At 41.5% G+C, this 13,629-nt stretch overlaps 1 protein-coding gene across 1 annotated transcript; it reads right to left on the bottom strand.

The window, feature by feature from the left end:
* Positions 1–320: 320 nt before the first annotated feature.
* ces3 (carboxylesterase 3) lies at positions 321–13,067 on the bottom strand. Its single transcript, XM_026311558.1, has 13 exons — positions 12,799–13,067; positions 11,286–11,484; positions 11,040–11,178; positions 9,769–9,902; positions 9,506–9,659; positions 9,285–9,389; positions 4,005–4,106; positions 3,378–3,518; positions 3,142–3,222; positions 2,376–2,520; positions 1,765–1,914; positions 1,590–1,662; positions 321–1,012 (listed from the first exon to the last, which is right to left on the bottom strand). The coding sequence occupies exons 1-13, from the start codon at positions 12,977–12,979 to the stop codon at positions 823–825; spliced, it is 1,794 nt and encodes a 597-aa protein (XP_026167343.1). The 5' UTR covers positions 12,980–13,067; the 3' UTR covers positions 321–822.
* Between the last annotated feature and the right edge of the window lie 562 nt (positions 13,068–13,629).

Here is a 13,629-nt window from a genome sequence, read left to right as displayed (position 1 = left end):
AAGCAACGCAGCCAATGAGCGCGAGCAAGCGGCCTCGCGCTGCGTCACGTCAACATGAATATTAATGAGAGTTCCTTCAAGATAAAAGTAGAGCGAATACCTCCAGACCTCCAGTGACAATGTCAGAAAAATGTGTTTTGATGAAAGACTGAATCAACCCGACTCGAACAACTCTGTGGATTCTTTCAATATCTGAATATTGTTTTAAAAAGCAAGGATAATCCATAGTCAGTAAAGACACTGAAGCTGTTAATATTCTCCTTAAATATTTTAAAAGATTTTTATTAATCTTCTAATCAAACACTATAGTCACGGCGTTCCTTAAACAGCACAGCTCTGTTTTAGAATAAATGTTTTGTTTTTAAAGTGTTTTGTCAAGGGTTTAACCATAACCCTTACCAAAACACAGAATCTACTCCTGAGTATTGGGATCTAATGATAACATTAAACTTCAGGGTAGGGCAATCTAGATGTACACGATATTCAGTATAATGGTTTTCCTAATTGTGTATTATTTCTACATGATGAATTTTAAGAAGCTTTTGAATAGTTTACATGGTGCTTCAGTTTACTCCAGTTAAATGTCTTACATGATTTATATCTGTACTTAAAATCATTTCAGTTTCCACCAACAAACCATGCCATCAGGGTTTTTTTCTTTGCAAAAAGGAGAGAATTTTTAATTGCTGATGTTACAAACTACATGTCTAAAGGACACTATATGAAATTAAAAGATGTCCCAGTGAGTTAGTTATAGTGAGAAGCCATACAAAAAAAATTCTAACTTGGCTCGAAAACAAAAAATATGTCAGCTTGTAGAGGTCAGTTTCCAGCTTCGGCAGAGGCTGCTGCTGCTAGCTGTTGCAGCTTTTGAGGAAGGGTGACAGTAGCAAAATGGATCCTATCCTTCTTCAGTTCCTGTTTCACGGTTGGTGCCACACCCAACTCCATGTACTCCTGCTTCTCTCTGTCATACTGAGGCCAACTGACAAGACCAGGACCACTGGGAGAGCTTAAGACATATTCAGACATACCAGTTACAGACATAAAGGTGTCCTATGAAACAACGGAAATCATGCTATTGTTTTCATATGCTCAGTCTATCAAACAATTATCTTTAACTTATTCTGTTTGGCTCCTTTCTCTGTATCACAGTATAATATGTTTAAATAATACTGATATGTCACTCTGTAAAGCTGTTTAGTTTAAGATTAGAACATTAGAATTAGCTATTTGGAGAGGTGTTTGTCTATTTCACAAACTCAGTATTGCTTCTCCTAGCTCTGTTTGTGTTGTTCTAAGAAAAAAAAATTGTCTCTTCAACTGCTAAATGCAACACTAGCTACTCTGGTGTTTGGTGGTGGGCACGTAGCACAGTGAGTTTATTAATTTTTGTTTGGTATAGACTAGGTTGATGAGAACTGTGAGAGTGAACAATGCCAGTGCTGCAGAGTCCAGTGATAATTCTCTGTGGGATTATCCTTGTAAGCAGCCCCTTTCATATCCATTCAGTCTTTTTTCCTGCTGCTAATATAAAAATATTGACTAGTGCAGCTGTAATCATCTTGTTTTTCTCATTGCTCACTCACCCAGTACGGGCAAAATTGGCCCAGTATGCCATCATGGTCCTACAAAAGCTTTCATCATCTTCAGTAATGTTGCCTGAATAAAGAACAAGAGGCATTTAATCACAAACTCAAACAGTAGTATCTATTAACCTGATGAATAGATATTTACAACATATAGGAACATACATATACATACCTATTACTTTTATATGGCCATTCCAGAAACAGCTGCCAAACATGAATCCAACATCATCGGCATGATCTGCCTTAACAAAACTGGGCCTGGTGCGTTTGTGCATCTCAGCACGGTATACAAACTCATATACGTAAACTGGAACACCTGCATCTAAATACAGCGAGGAGAGACAAGACAAGAGGTGTATACCAAGCTTGAAGATCAAAGATTATTATCCTTGTAGGTAATGATCACTGTTCACTACAGGGTGATACGTGAAGGTGCCAATTCACCTATGAGATTAAAGCAGCATCAAGTAATCTATAACATGTAGCAGAAAACCAAAAAAGGCCTTGGATGAATCAGTCCTCTGTACACAACCAAATTACATTTTTAATTGAAATGGATTATGTTAACATAATTAAAAAAAATTCATTTCTGTATTTAAGAATTCTTAAAAATGTTGATACTGAACATCACAGTAAAATGTTCACTATGTTATTTTCTGCCAAAATAATGTGATCTTGCAGTAGAGCACCCAGTTGCGGCGATGATGGCACTATTCATATTTTATGGTTAAGTTGGTTACGCAGCTTGGTTGGAGATGCTCTCAGTGCCTTGGCCATACTTACCTGAGTGTTGTCTGGCCACCTTGATGACAGGCAGTGTCATCAGCAGGTCTCCAATGATTTCAGTGAATGCATCTCTGATGTCCTCTGGTGTTTTAGCATCTTTCAAGTATTCATCAGCAATGAGGCTGTTGGCAGAGTTCAACGACTAGAGAAGGGAGGATGTTACACAGTCATATTTCCATCCAAGGCTTTTTTTTTAGCAATCTCATCACCAATAAGAATGATTTCAAGAGTTCTTAACAGATGCCCATGTACAGTGGCTTCAGAAAATTGCAGACCCCCTGACTTACACTTACAAAACATAAATAAATAAAATAAAAAATTCTCAAAGTATTCAGACCTTTATTTGTAGACTAATCTTCATATGTTGTATGGGGATTTTTCTTCATATGCTCAGAATCCTTTGTATGCTGTCTGACAAACTCTAAAGTTGTCATTTGTCTTTTACTCAAAGTGGCTTTTGTCTCTAAAGTCCTGACTGATAGTGAGCAGCTGAAATGCTTATCCTTCCAGCACGTTCTCCACTACTGCAGAGGACTTCTGAAGCTCTGTTAAAGTCACTATTCTTGGCTCTTGGTCTCCTTCCTGACTGACTTCCTCCTCTAGTTACTCAATTTGGCCAGAGGATCAACTCCAGGAAGAGTCCTGGTGGTTTCTATCTCCTTCCATTTCAGTTACTGAGGTCACTGTAGTGCCAATCAATCAATCAATCAATCACTCAGTCTATCAAGCAATCATTATTATCAAAAGCTATCATAGAGCTCACCCCTGTAGGATTGAACATATTCACTACTGGCAGCACAGACTCTCTGTTCATACCCTTCTCCCAGCCAGGCGGGGCAAAACTCTGCAAACAGCATGGGACAGTTCACAATTACTTCAAAATGAAATAGAAAGATAAAGAACACCACCTCATTTAAAAAAAAGAATAAAATGAAGCATGAAGTCATCACAGCAGGTTTATCTGATAGTTTGTTCTAAAACCACTAAGATGAGTGTGACCTGAGGTAGAATCCATCCAAACTCATGGTTGGTTACTCCCATTAGCACTGGAACCTTCAGCACTTCTTTCTTTTTAAGAAGCTCCTCTGCTGTGTCAGTCAGAAACACTCCATCCACTGCAGCTGCCAGGTAAATGTTCATCTAAACACAAGACAGAATGTCAATACAACTTTGGTTGGCTCATGAAAGGAGACTAAACATTCAGTGGGCATTTCCCTCTCAAAGGTGCTCACATGCTGCCATCTTGTGGCTAAAGACTTGACATTTCAAATTCTGATATGGAATTTTTCATCAAGTCTGACAAAAACTAAAACTCTTAGATGAGGTTTCTGTTAACGCTATAATATGTAAGAATGAACAATATTATATGTAAGTATTCAGATCAGGTTTCTTTGTGTAATCATGCCAAATAACTTGAGATTTGTTTTTGTTTCTTGATCACAGCAACCCACAAATGCACAACGAAACTTTGTATCATTAGTTTTTGGCTTCCTAATTTAACTTGAACTACACTGTAGAAACAAAGGCTTCATGAAATACAAGATAAAATAAAACACAATCAACAAAATCAATTAAATTTAAATGCATCTATAGCAAGAACATGTATAACTTCATAAGACCATTAACCTTTTTGGTTGCCTCCACTATGTCATCTTCACTCTTTTCTCTCATACACTGGACCAGTTCCTCTGTGGTGTTGTGGTCACATCCAGTAAGACTGGCAATGATCTATGTGTAAGGAAAAGATTAATGAACATTACAAATGCATAACTAAATGTACCTTGATGAAATAGAACTGGAAATTCTTGCTAACTTTACATTGGTGAATGCTGCTTTTAACATGTACAAATGTTTGTCCATGGCACAAAAGAACCACAACATCCAGTAAGGCTTTACACTATTGATCAAGGGCTGAAATTTTCTCTACTCCAAAATTCTCATTCTGTTCTGATATGAATAGTTCTACAAGCACCCAAGTCTAAAACTAAATGTAGTTTTTTAATATCTTTCCACTAGCATTACTCGGCACTAATCGACTCGGTTTTCTGGGTTTTCCATTAAGGTTAGTAGCTACCTGGTAGCAGGTAATTTTTTTGTACCTCCCAAGGGCCACTGATTGGCCAGGAATGTAAGTCACTAGACTATTTAATAGCGCAACGTCTGATCGCGTCCAACACAAGAATCAAACCCGCCATTTTTAAAAACCGGTAAACAGCATCAGGGCATGAGGCCAGTTTCATGCTGCCGTGCCATGACAGCCCTGCCCACAATTATAATGGAAAATAACCTAAATCGACTCGAGTCGAACCGAGCCGAGCCGAGCCGAGCCGAGTCGAGTCGAGTCGAGTCGAGTCGAGCTGTGTAGTGCTAAATGTGGAATGAAAAAGGGCCATTAGTTATGTTAGCTAGGTGGTTATCTGCAAACATCACATGAAAACCTGCAGCCAGGTTCTGTTCTGTAAATTAACAGCACTGCTAACGTTATTGTACATAACTTTATATCTGAAAGTCAGCAAACTGTTGCTGTGTGTGCACTATCCTGCCGACAGCACTGCTATATCTGAAACATTACACATCGCAATTATTTAACCAACCAGCAGTCTAACTCACTTCATGAGCCGGTGTACACAGTCCTGTGTGTCTGGAGATGGAGGGGTAATGTTACTGCTTCTCTTCTGTTTGTATAGAACTTCTGCAGCCGAGCTGCGGCCACCAAATTAGCCATACTATTAACTTGAGGTTATGGCTATAACCCCGGTTCTCTGATTAGCATGAGTGAGTGTCTCACAATGGGAACGCCTCCAGTGCGACCTCATCAGAAGCTTCAATAACACTATGCCAGCCCCAGTGACAACTATGTCAGGAGGGGCAGGGACCCTCCCCTATATAATAGGCTGACACAGCGTCAGTTGTCATTCAAACAAGCTCACCTCTTCCTTGTTTCCATCGCAAGAAGGGTGGTCTGGAGAGACACTCACTCATGCTAATTAGAGAACTGGGGTTATAGCCATAACCTCAAGTTCTCTTTCATAGCATTTGTGTCTCACTATGGGAGATATATTAACTCCCGGATTGCCAGACATGCCTGTAAGAAAGACAACCCTCCCTAGTGGCGCATCACATGGCACGGGCTGTACTCTGTGAAGTCGCCACACCAAGGGCAGAATGTGCTAGGGTTGGAGCTGTAACATCCAATTTGTAAAACCGCGCAAAAGTATTGGACAAAGCCCAACATTCAGCAGCACATAGTTCCTGAATAGAGACCCCTTAAAAAAAAGCCCAGGAGGTCACCAGACCCCTCTTGGAGTGAGCCCGTAGACCAGGGGGTGGCTGAGGACCTTTACTAGCGTAAGAGGATAGCGATAGGGAAAGGGGCAGGTCATAGCAGATGCAGGCAGGGACTCTCCTTGATGAGCAAGTGACAGTTTGAATTGCACATTGAATTTTGACACCAAAAGAGCATGTTGACAATAAAATGAAAATGAAAATGCAGTCCACCCGGGACGTCACTGTATAGATTAGATTAGATTAGATTAGATTCAACTTTATTGTCATTACACATGTACAAGCACAAGGCACAAAATGCATTTAGCATCTAGCCAGAAGTGCAATTAGCAGCAAGTGCAGTATCTACAGTATGTACAGTAAGGTAGTACTATGAACATAATATAAGATGGACGTACTATGAACATAATATAAAGATGGATGTGCTATGAACATATATACAGAGATGTGAGCACTATAAATATAATGTACAGAGGAATATGTGCTATTAATGTGTATACAGTCTCAGCGGAAACTATGAACGCTATTTACAAATGGATATGTACAAATGATACAGCTGTGTAAAAAGCTGTTCCTCAGTCTACTGGTCTTTGTGCTGAGGCTGCCTCCCAGGGGGCGGGAGGTCAAACAGTCTATGGGCAGGGTGAGAGGAGTCCTTGAGAGTACTGCAAGTTCGACATAGACAGCGTTTCCTCTGGACGTCCTCAATGGCTGGAAGTGAAGTCCCTGTGATGTACTGGGCAGTTTTCATCCCATGTTGCAGTGCCTTAACATTTGGCAATAAAGCAGTTCCCGTACCAGACTGTGATACAGCTGGTAAGGATGCTCTCGATTGCACAGGGGTAGAAGCTCACCAGGATGGCTGAAGACAGGTGGTTCTTCTTCAGTGTCCTCAAGAAGCAAAGGTGCTGGTGAGCCTTTTTGAACAGGCTCGAGGTGTTGGTGTTCCAGGACAGGTCCTCCAACAAAGGGGATCCCCAGGAACGTGAAGCTAGAGATCCGTTCAACAGCCATCCTATTGATGTGGATGGGGTCATGTGTGCCTCCTTTCTCCCTCTTGAAGTCCACAATGAGCTCTTTGGTCTTGCTTGTGTTGAGGTGCAGGTTATTGTCAGCACACCATGTCACCAGTTACTGTACCTCTTCCCTGTAGGCTGTCTCATCAATGTTGCTAATGAGCCTGATCACCATAGTGTCGTCTGCAGACTTCATGATGGAGTTGGAGCCATGCACAGGCCTGTACTTGTAGGTGAACAGGGAGTAGAGGAGCACACAGCCCTGTGGTATGCCAGTGTTGAGGGTGATGGTGGTGGAGCAGTTGTGGCCTGACCTAACATGCTGAGGTTTGCTGTTCAGAAAGTCCACTATCCATTTACAGAGGAAGTTGATGATGCCCTGGTCTCCAAGTTTAGTGGTTCACTTGGAGGGTATAACAATGCTGAATACTGAGCTGAAATCTACAAACAGCATTCTAGCATATGTGTTGTTATTGTTCAGAAGTGTGAGCACAGAGTGCAGTGCTGTAAGAGATGACATCAAGCTGAAGAAGGAATCCTACTGAGCCTGGTTTGGCTTGTGGGACTCCTGAGGCAGCTGACAGGTACCGCCGGGCCAAGCGTGCTGCAGCCTAGGTGCTCGATTATGGGATGAGTTCGGTGAGGCCATGGAGAAGGATTACCGGTTGGCCCCGAAGAGATTCTGGCAAACCATCCGGTGCCTCAGGAGGGGGATGCAGTGCTCTGCCAACACTGTTTACAGTGGAGGTGGGGAGCTGCTGTCCTCGACTGGGGATATTGTCGGACGGTAGAAGTAATACTTCGAGGATCTCCTTAACCCCGCCGACAAGTCTTTCATAAAGGAAAGATTCGGAGGCTGATCCATCCATCATCTAAGCCCAGGACACTGAGGTAGTTTGGCAGCTCCTCGGTGGCAAAGCACCGGGGGTGGATGAGATCCATTCCGAGTACCTCAAGTCTCTGGTTGTTGTTGGGCTGTCATGGCTAACACGCCTGTGCAACATCACGTGGCAATCGGGGACAGTACCCCTGGAAGACAGGGGTGGTGGTCCCTCTTTGTAAGAAGGGAGATCAGAGGGTGTGTTCCAATTACAGAGGGATCACACTCCTCAGCCTCCCTGGGAAGGTCTATGCCAGGGTGCTGGAGAGGAGGAGCCGGCCAGTGGTCGAACCTCGGATCCAGGAGGAACAATGCGGTTTTCGTCCTGGGCGTGGAACACTGGATCAGCTCTATACCCTCTCGAGGGTGCTCGAGGGTTCATGGGAGTTTGCCCAACCAGTTCACATGTGCTTTGTCGACTTGGAGAAGGCATTCGACCTGGTCCCTCGCGACATCCTGTGGGATGTGCTCCAGGAGTATGTGGTCTGGGGCGCTTTGCTGAGGGCTATCCGGTCTCTGTACAAATGGAGCAGGAGCTTCGTTCGCATTGCCGGCAATAAGTCAAGCCTGTTCCCAGTACATGTTGGACTCCAGCAGGGCTGCCCTTTGTCACCGGTTCTGTTCATTATTTTTATGGACAGAATTTCTAGGCACAGCCTAGAGTGAGGGAAGGACAGAACGCAAGATTGACAGACGGATCGGGGCATCGGCAGCAGTAATGTGATCGGTGTACTGGTCCGTCGTGGTGAAGAAGGAGCTGAGCCGAAAGGCAAAGCTCTCGATTTACTGGTCAATCTACGTTCCTACTCTCACCTATGGCCATGAGCTTTGGGTCATGACCGAAAGGACAAGGTCTCGGATACAAGTAGCTAAATGAGCTTCCGTCACAGGGTGGCCGGGCACTCCCTTAGAGATAGGGTGAGGAGCTCGGTCACCCGGGAGGATCTCGGAGTAGAGCCACTGCTCCTCCACATTGAGAGGACCCAGCTGAGGTGACTCGGGCATCTGTTCCGGATGCCTCCTGGACGCCTCCCTGGGGAGGTGTTCTGGGCATGTCCCACCAGGAAGAGGCCCCTGGGAAGACCCAGGACACGCTGGAGGGACTATGTCTCTCGGTTGGCCTGGGAGCGCCTCAGTGTCCACCCGGAAGGGCTGGAGGAAGTGGAAAAGGAAGTCTGGGTATCCCTGCTTATGTTACTGCCCCCGTGACCCGGCACCGGATAAGTGGAAGAAGATGGATGGATGAATAGGCTGCATTGCCAGGGAGTAAGCACACTTTAGGGGTGCTAGTTTAGAACTGAACAGTTCAGATACACAGTTGCAGATCAAATATATAACTTTACCTATTGCATACACTACCAGTCAAAAGTTTGGACTTGACTGGTAGTGTATGTGGCTTTAGCTCATCTCTCTGTCAGTATTTCACAACCTTATGAGATACACAGATTATATTAGGGCTGCTCAATAATGGAAAAAGTCATAATCACGATTATTTTGGTCATTATTTAAATCACGATTATTTTACACAATTACTCACTGACTCTGGAAATATGTTGCATTTATTGAACAAAATGAATTCTCCTTAAAACAAATAATATAAAATATTAGAAACTGCAGAAACCACAAATATCCTCCACATTTTTTTATTTACTTTTGGCAATATATAATTTTTCATGCGTTTTTGTTATGAGATGTGGGGTTGAAGAAGAGTACATGTTACTGTACCTTAGCATGATGCAAGTGAATGCTTGTAGTGTGGGTGCCAAGCGTTGCTACTCCACTTTGAAAAATGACTCCATGAAACAATCCTTTGGCTTGTGGAGACAGAGTCTGTTCATGTGGAAAGATACACACATAATCATGAAATGGGAATGCTAAATGATTAAGTACATCATTAGCTAAAAGTTAAAAGTGTATAGGTTGGTATAATGATTAGATTTTGTTACCAGAATGGAGGCACTGACGCCTCCTGCAGATTCTCCAGCAACTGTGACAGATTGTGGATCGCCTCCAAAGGCTTCAATATTTTCCTTTACCCATCTCAAAGTCGCCAGCTGATCCAAGAAGCCCCAGTTGCCCCAAGCATGTTCATCCCCAGTACTTTGAAACAGGAAAAGTCATTTTTAGATTTTTGGAAAACCACTTATTCCTGTGATGCTGTGAATGTGAAACCTGTCACAGAAATGTGATCAGCACAACGATTTCTTACCTCAGAAATCCCAGAATGCCAAGGCGATACTGAATAATAACCATTATTATGTTTTCATAAGCAGCTAATGGAGCACCATCATATTGAGAAGCTGCACCTAAGACCAGACCACCTCCATGGATCCACAACATCACCTGACAGACAACACAGGACCTTACTGTTCACAGCTGACCTCTCCACCCAGAAGCTTACAGCCGACTATACTGCATTAACTACAGTGTGAGGCATTTATATCAGCTCATACAGACCTGTTATAAACTAAGATGATTATTTGTTTATAAAAACTGTACAGTGAAAAGTCAACAAAACTGAGTACACTCATCTCATTAAAATCTTAAATGATAATCCAAATAATATCACAGTTATTGCATTATTTTTAAGTGAAGTGTGGGACATATTTAAAATGGGCAAAACACAACCTCGATGCAACAACAGTTTACATGTGACTGCTTCAGCAGATGTCTGTGCACCTGGCAAATGCCTGTAAACACCACAGCTTTTACAGTTTTGGTCTGGGTTGTGTCTAATGCAATATGACTACATGGTTAGGATCAACCTGAATGTGAGCTTTCATAAAGATGGGAGAGGGTACAAAAGCATTAGTAGCTACTGAACATAAACTCAAGCACAGTTTCAGAAGTGTTTAGGATGTATAGGAAGAACCATAATACCAATAACAGAATGTACACTAGCCAGAAAATGCTGCTACACACATACACGCTATGTACTATTTCAAAAACATAAAAGAATATGGTGTAGAGGGGAGGACAGTTGCAGATGGCTTATGAATGCAGTTTGTATACGCAGTCTATCACAGGACTGGTACATAGAGACCACTGCAAACATCGCACAACAAATTGCAAAGAAGTGAAAACAATGACCTGGCCAAGTAGGTACCCTGATGTGAATGCAAGAGAAGAGGTTTGAGGTATTTTAAAGTTGAACATCAGCAACAAAACCCCTGCGGTAAAGAACAGCTGAAAAGAATCATGAAGAGGTGCAGACCATCTTTCCACTGACTTGTACACACTGATATCATTCATGCCCTGGAAGCTCAAATCTGTGATCAAAAATAAGGTCTGAGATTAAAAATTTATATATAACAATAAATAAAAGAATGGACTGCTACTTACATGAATTTCTGTCTGGGGATTAAGTTTTTCTAGTTAATCAGGATTTCCAATTGCGTAACATTTCAGTTATATTGAACATGGGTGTACTCAGTTCTGTTGTACTATATACTGTACATATTTTATTCACTTCTGACCCACCGGCAGTTTGCCTCCTTTTGTTGCTTCAGCTGGAGTGTAAACATTTAGGTACAGACAGTCTTCTGAAAGCTCTGGTGGGGTGAGTTCAATTGACATGGCCCTACAAACATTCACAAATAATTCTGGATTCTGGATACACCTTAGAGAAATACAGACAGAAGAACAAGAAATGTGTGTCATCGAGGGTAAAAAGGGTGTTCATGAAACTTCATGGATTCCAGTATTTCAGCATTCATCCAGCTTTACATGGGGGGCTGTTGTGTGGCGTTTCTCTCCCCCTCCCAGGGCTCTGCATCCTGGGGAGCAGCCAGGCGGAGGGCCCCCACAGGGGGCTTGGCAAAAGGGATTCCCAGGTACTGCTTCACCCTCCTCTCTGTGCCTTTCACCGTAGCATATTCCCCTCTGATCAGGCCATTTTTCAGAGAGACCACAAGGTCAGTGCTCCCTGATGAAGATACAATGTGTGTTTTGTATGTTAAAGAACCATAGCAGTGTCTTTTCAAAGTTTCTGTTAATTGCTTTCTGCCATTTTCTGAAGCAGCCTTTAACTTATTTTAATTTTTGAATGTGTTAAACATCAGGTACCCTGCAGAGATTTGATTGAATTGTATAATCCATCACAATGGAGAATCAGGTCTGTTGGGATTATTAGAATACTTTTGTATAATATTGTGGGTACATGTTCAGAATGATTTGAAAACTCTGCACTGTATTAACATTCAACAGTAACACTGTGAGTCTTGGCAATGGTTGCAAATTTTTTGTCAGCAGCAAGGTCCCTCAATGTATTTGGACCTTGGACTAAAGGAAAAATGTATGCATGTGACACTGTATACGATTATTATCTAGCATAGTTGGGGTATACTGTAGCTATGGGATTCCTAATGTCAAATAATTACTCTGATGAAGTAACAAAACTATCATCCTGATTAAATACATGCCTATAACCTAATAGTACAGCCTTCGTGTCACAGCATTTGTTTTTGATTCTTTTGTGCACCTTAGTGTTATGTAAGTGCAATCATCTCCCAAAAGCTGTGGAAAACACTTCAGCAGGCTGTAAAGCATGTTCAGCAGTCATCTAAAACAGGCTAGAATATGTAGTAAGGATATATATATTTTTTCTTTTTACAAATGGTTAAACTTAACTTGGTTAAACACTGAACCTATTTTTCTTTTCTTATTTATTTGGCAGAAGTCAAAGTCACTTTTCATAGAAAAATAAGAATTTTCCATTGGGGAAAGGTGCAAAAACAAAGAAAGAGTGCCAAAGTATTTTTGTTTGTCATAGTCCAGGTAGCATGAGATGAAGTGGAGACATTTCATGGTTGATTAGAACAGTGCAAAGAATGGCCTTTAAAAAAAAAAAAAAAAGTACATAGAACACATTTAAACACATTATAAAATATATGTGTTGCAAAGTATATAACTAGGTCCAGCTGAGCACACTACAGTACTAAGTTTACTACAGTAAAATGCCACTTACACAAGAAAGCATGAGCAATACTCATCTGATTTATCAAAGTAAAATCTTTTTTAAGTCAAATGTAATGTCAGACTTTTATTCCAGTGCATTGACAAGAATGTCACAACAATGCTTCATCCTATATCAATGATTTAATGATTTTTAACATTCCTTGGCCTGTAAAAGTATTACAGAAAGAAATTCATATGATCATTAGACAATGTATGCATCTGTCATCGCTGGCTGGTGTATCTAATGTGCTCTGATATGAGGTAAAATGAAATGTTTTCTTACCTGGTGCTGCCTGTGCTATAGCTGTCAGCACAGCAAGCAGATAAACAATGAACAGCGCTGTTTTCATCCTAAATGGGGCAGAAGAAAAGATTAAACAGAATTTTGAGCGTAGTCTCAGAGAAATAGCCCTTTGCCACTGTCCAAAACCCTCTAGTACCTCCCCTCCAACACACACGTGCATGTTTGTGAAACCTAATTCTAGCACTGACTTTAAAACGAAGTCTTAACCTTTGAAAGTATTTTGGTAGGTGTGTATTGTCGAAAGTGACGTTACTCCTAAGGTTTAAAGCCAAAAATGCGTCCTTTCAAAGATAACAATTACACATAAATGTTAATTTTTATTCCCCCTGTGGATTTCATATTGACTTGTATTAATTTCCACTTTCCCTAACCTTAGCCATAGGCACTGCACGCACACACACACACACACACACACACACACAGAGCATAAAATTGTAATATATAAAAGCATAGAGTGAGTACATGGACTTCCAGCCAGAAATCTTCCACACAAACACAAACAAGCATGTTATGTCACAACCACAGCTCAGTCTAAATAGCAGTCTCCATTGATTTAACCTCCAATGCATGACAGAGCTCTGAGTGACTAAATCCTGCTCTTTGACCACTAAAGCTCAATGTTGCAAGCAACTGTTTTTGTCATACTTTGTATTCTTTCTATAATATACTAAACATACATTGTTATCTTACTTCTAGGAAACAGTGGTGATGTTGAGATGTCCTGATAAGATTAGTCTTTTGTCAGTTATGTACACAAAGATTGTTGCAATTAAATATTTGTGAACAGGAATGAGTTTTCAGCAGTTTGTT

This window comes from Mastacembelus armatus, chromosome 6 (assembly GCF_900324485.2).
Source record: "Mastacembelus armatus chromosome 6, fMasArm1.2, whole genome shotgun sequence".
In the NCBI taxonomy this organism is placed as follows: domain Eukaryota; kingdom Metazoa; phylum Chordata; class Actinopteri; order Synbranchiformes; family Mastacembelidae; genus Mastacembelus; species Mastacembelus armatus.
This window is presented reverse-complemented; position numbering and strand designations above follow the sequence as displayed.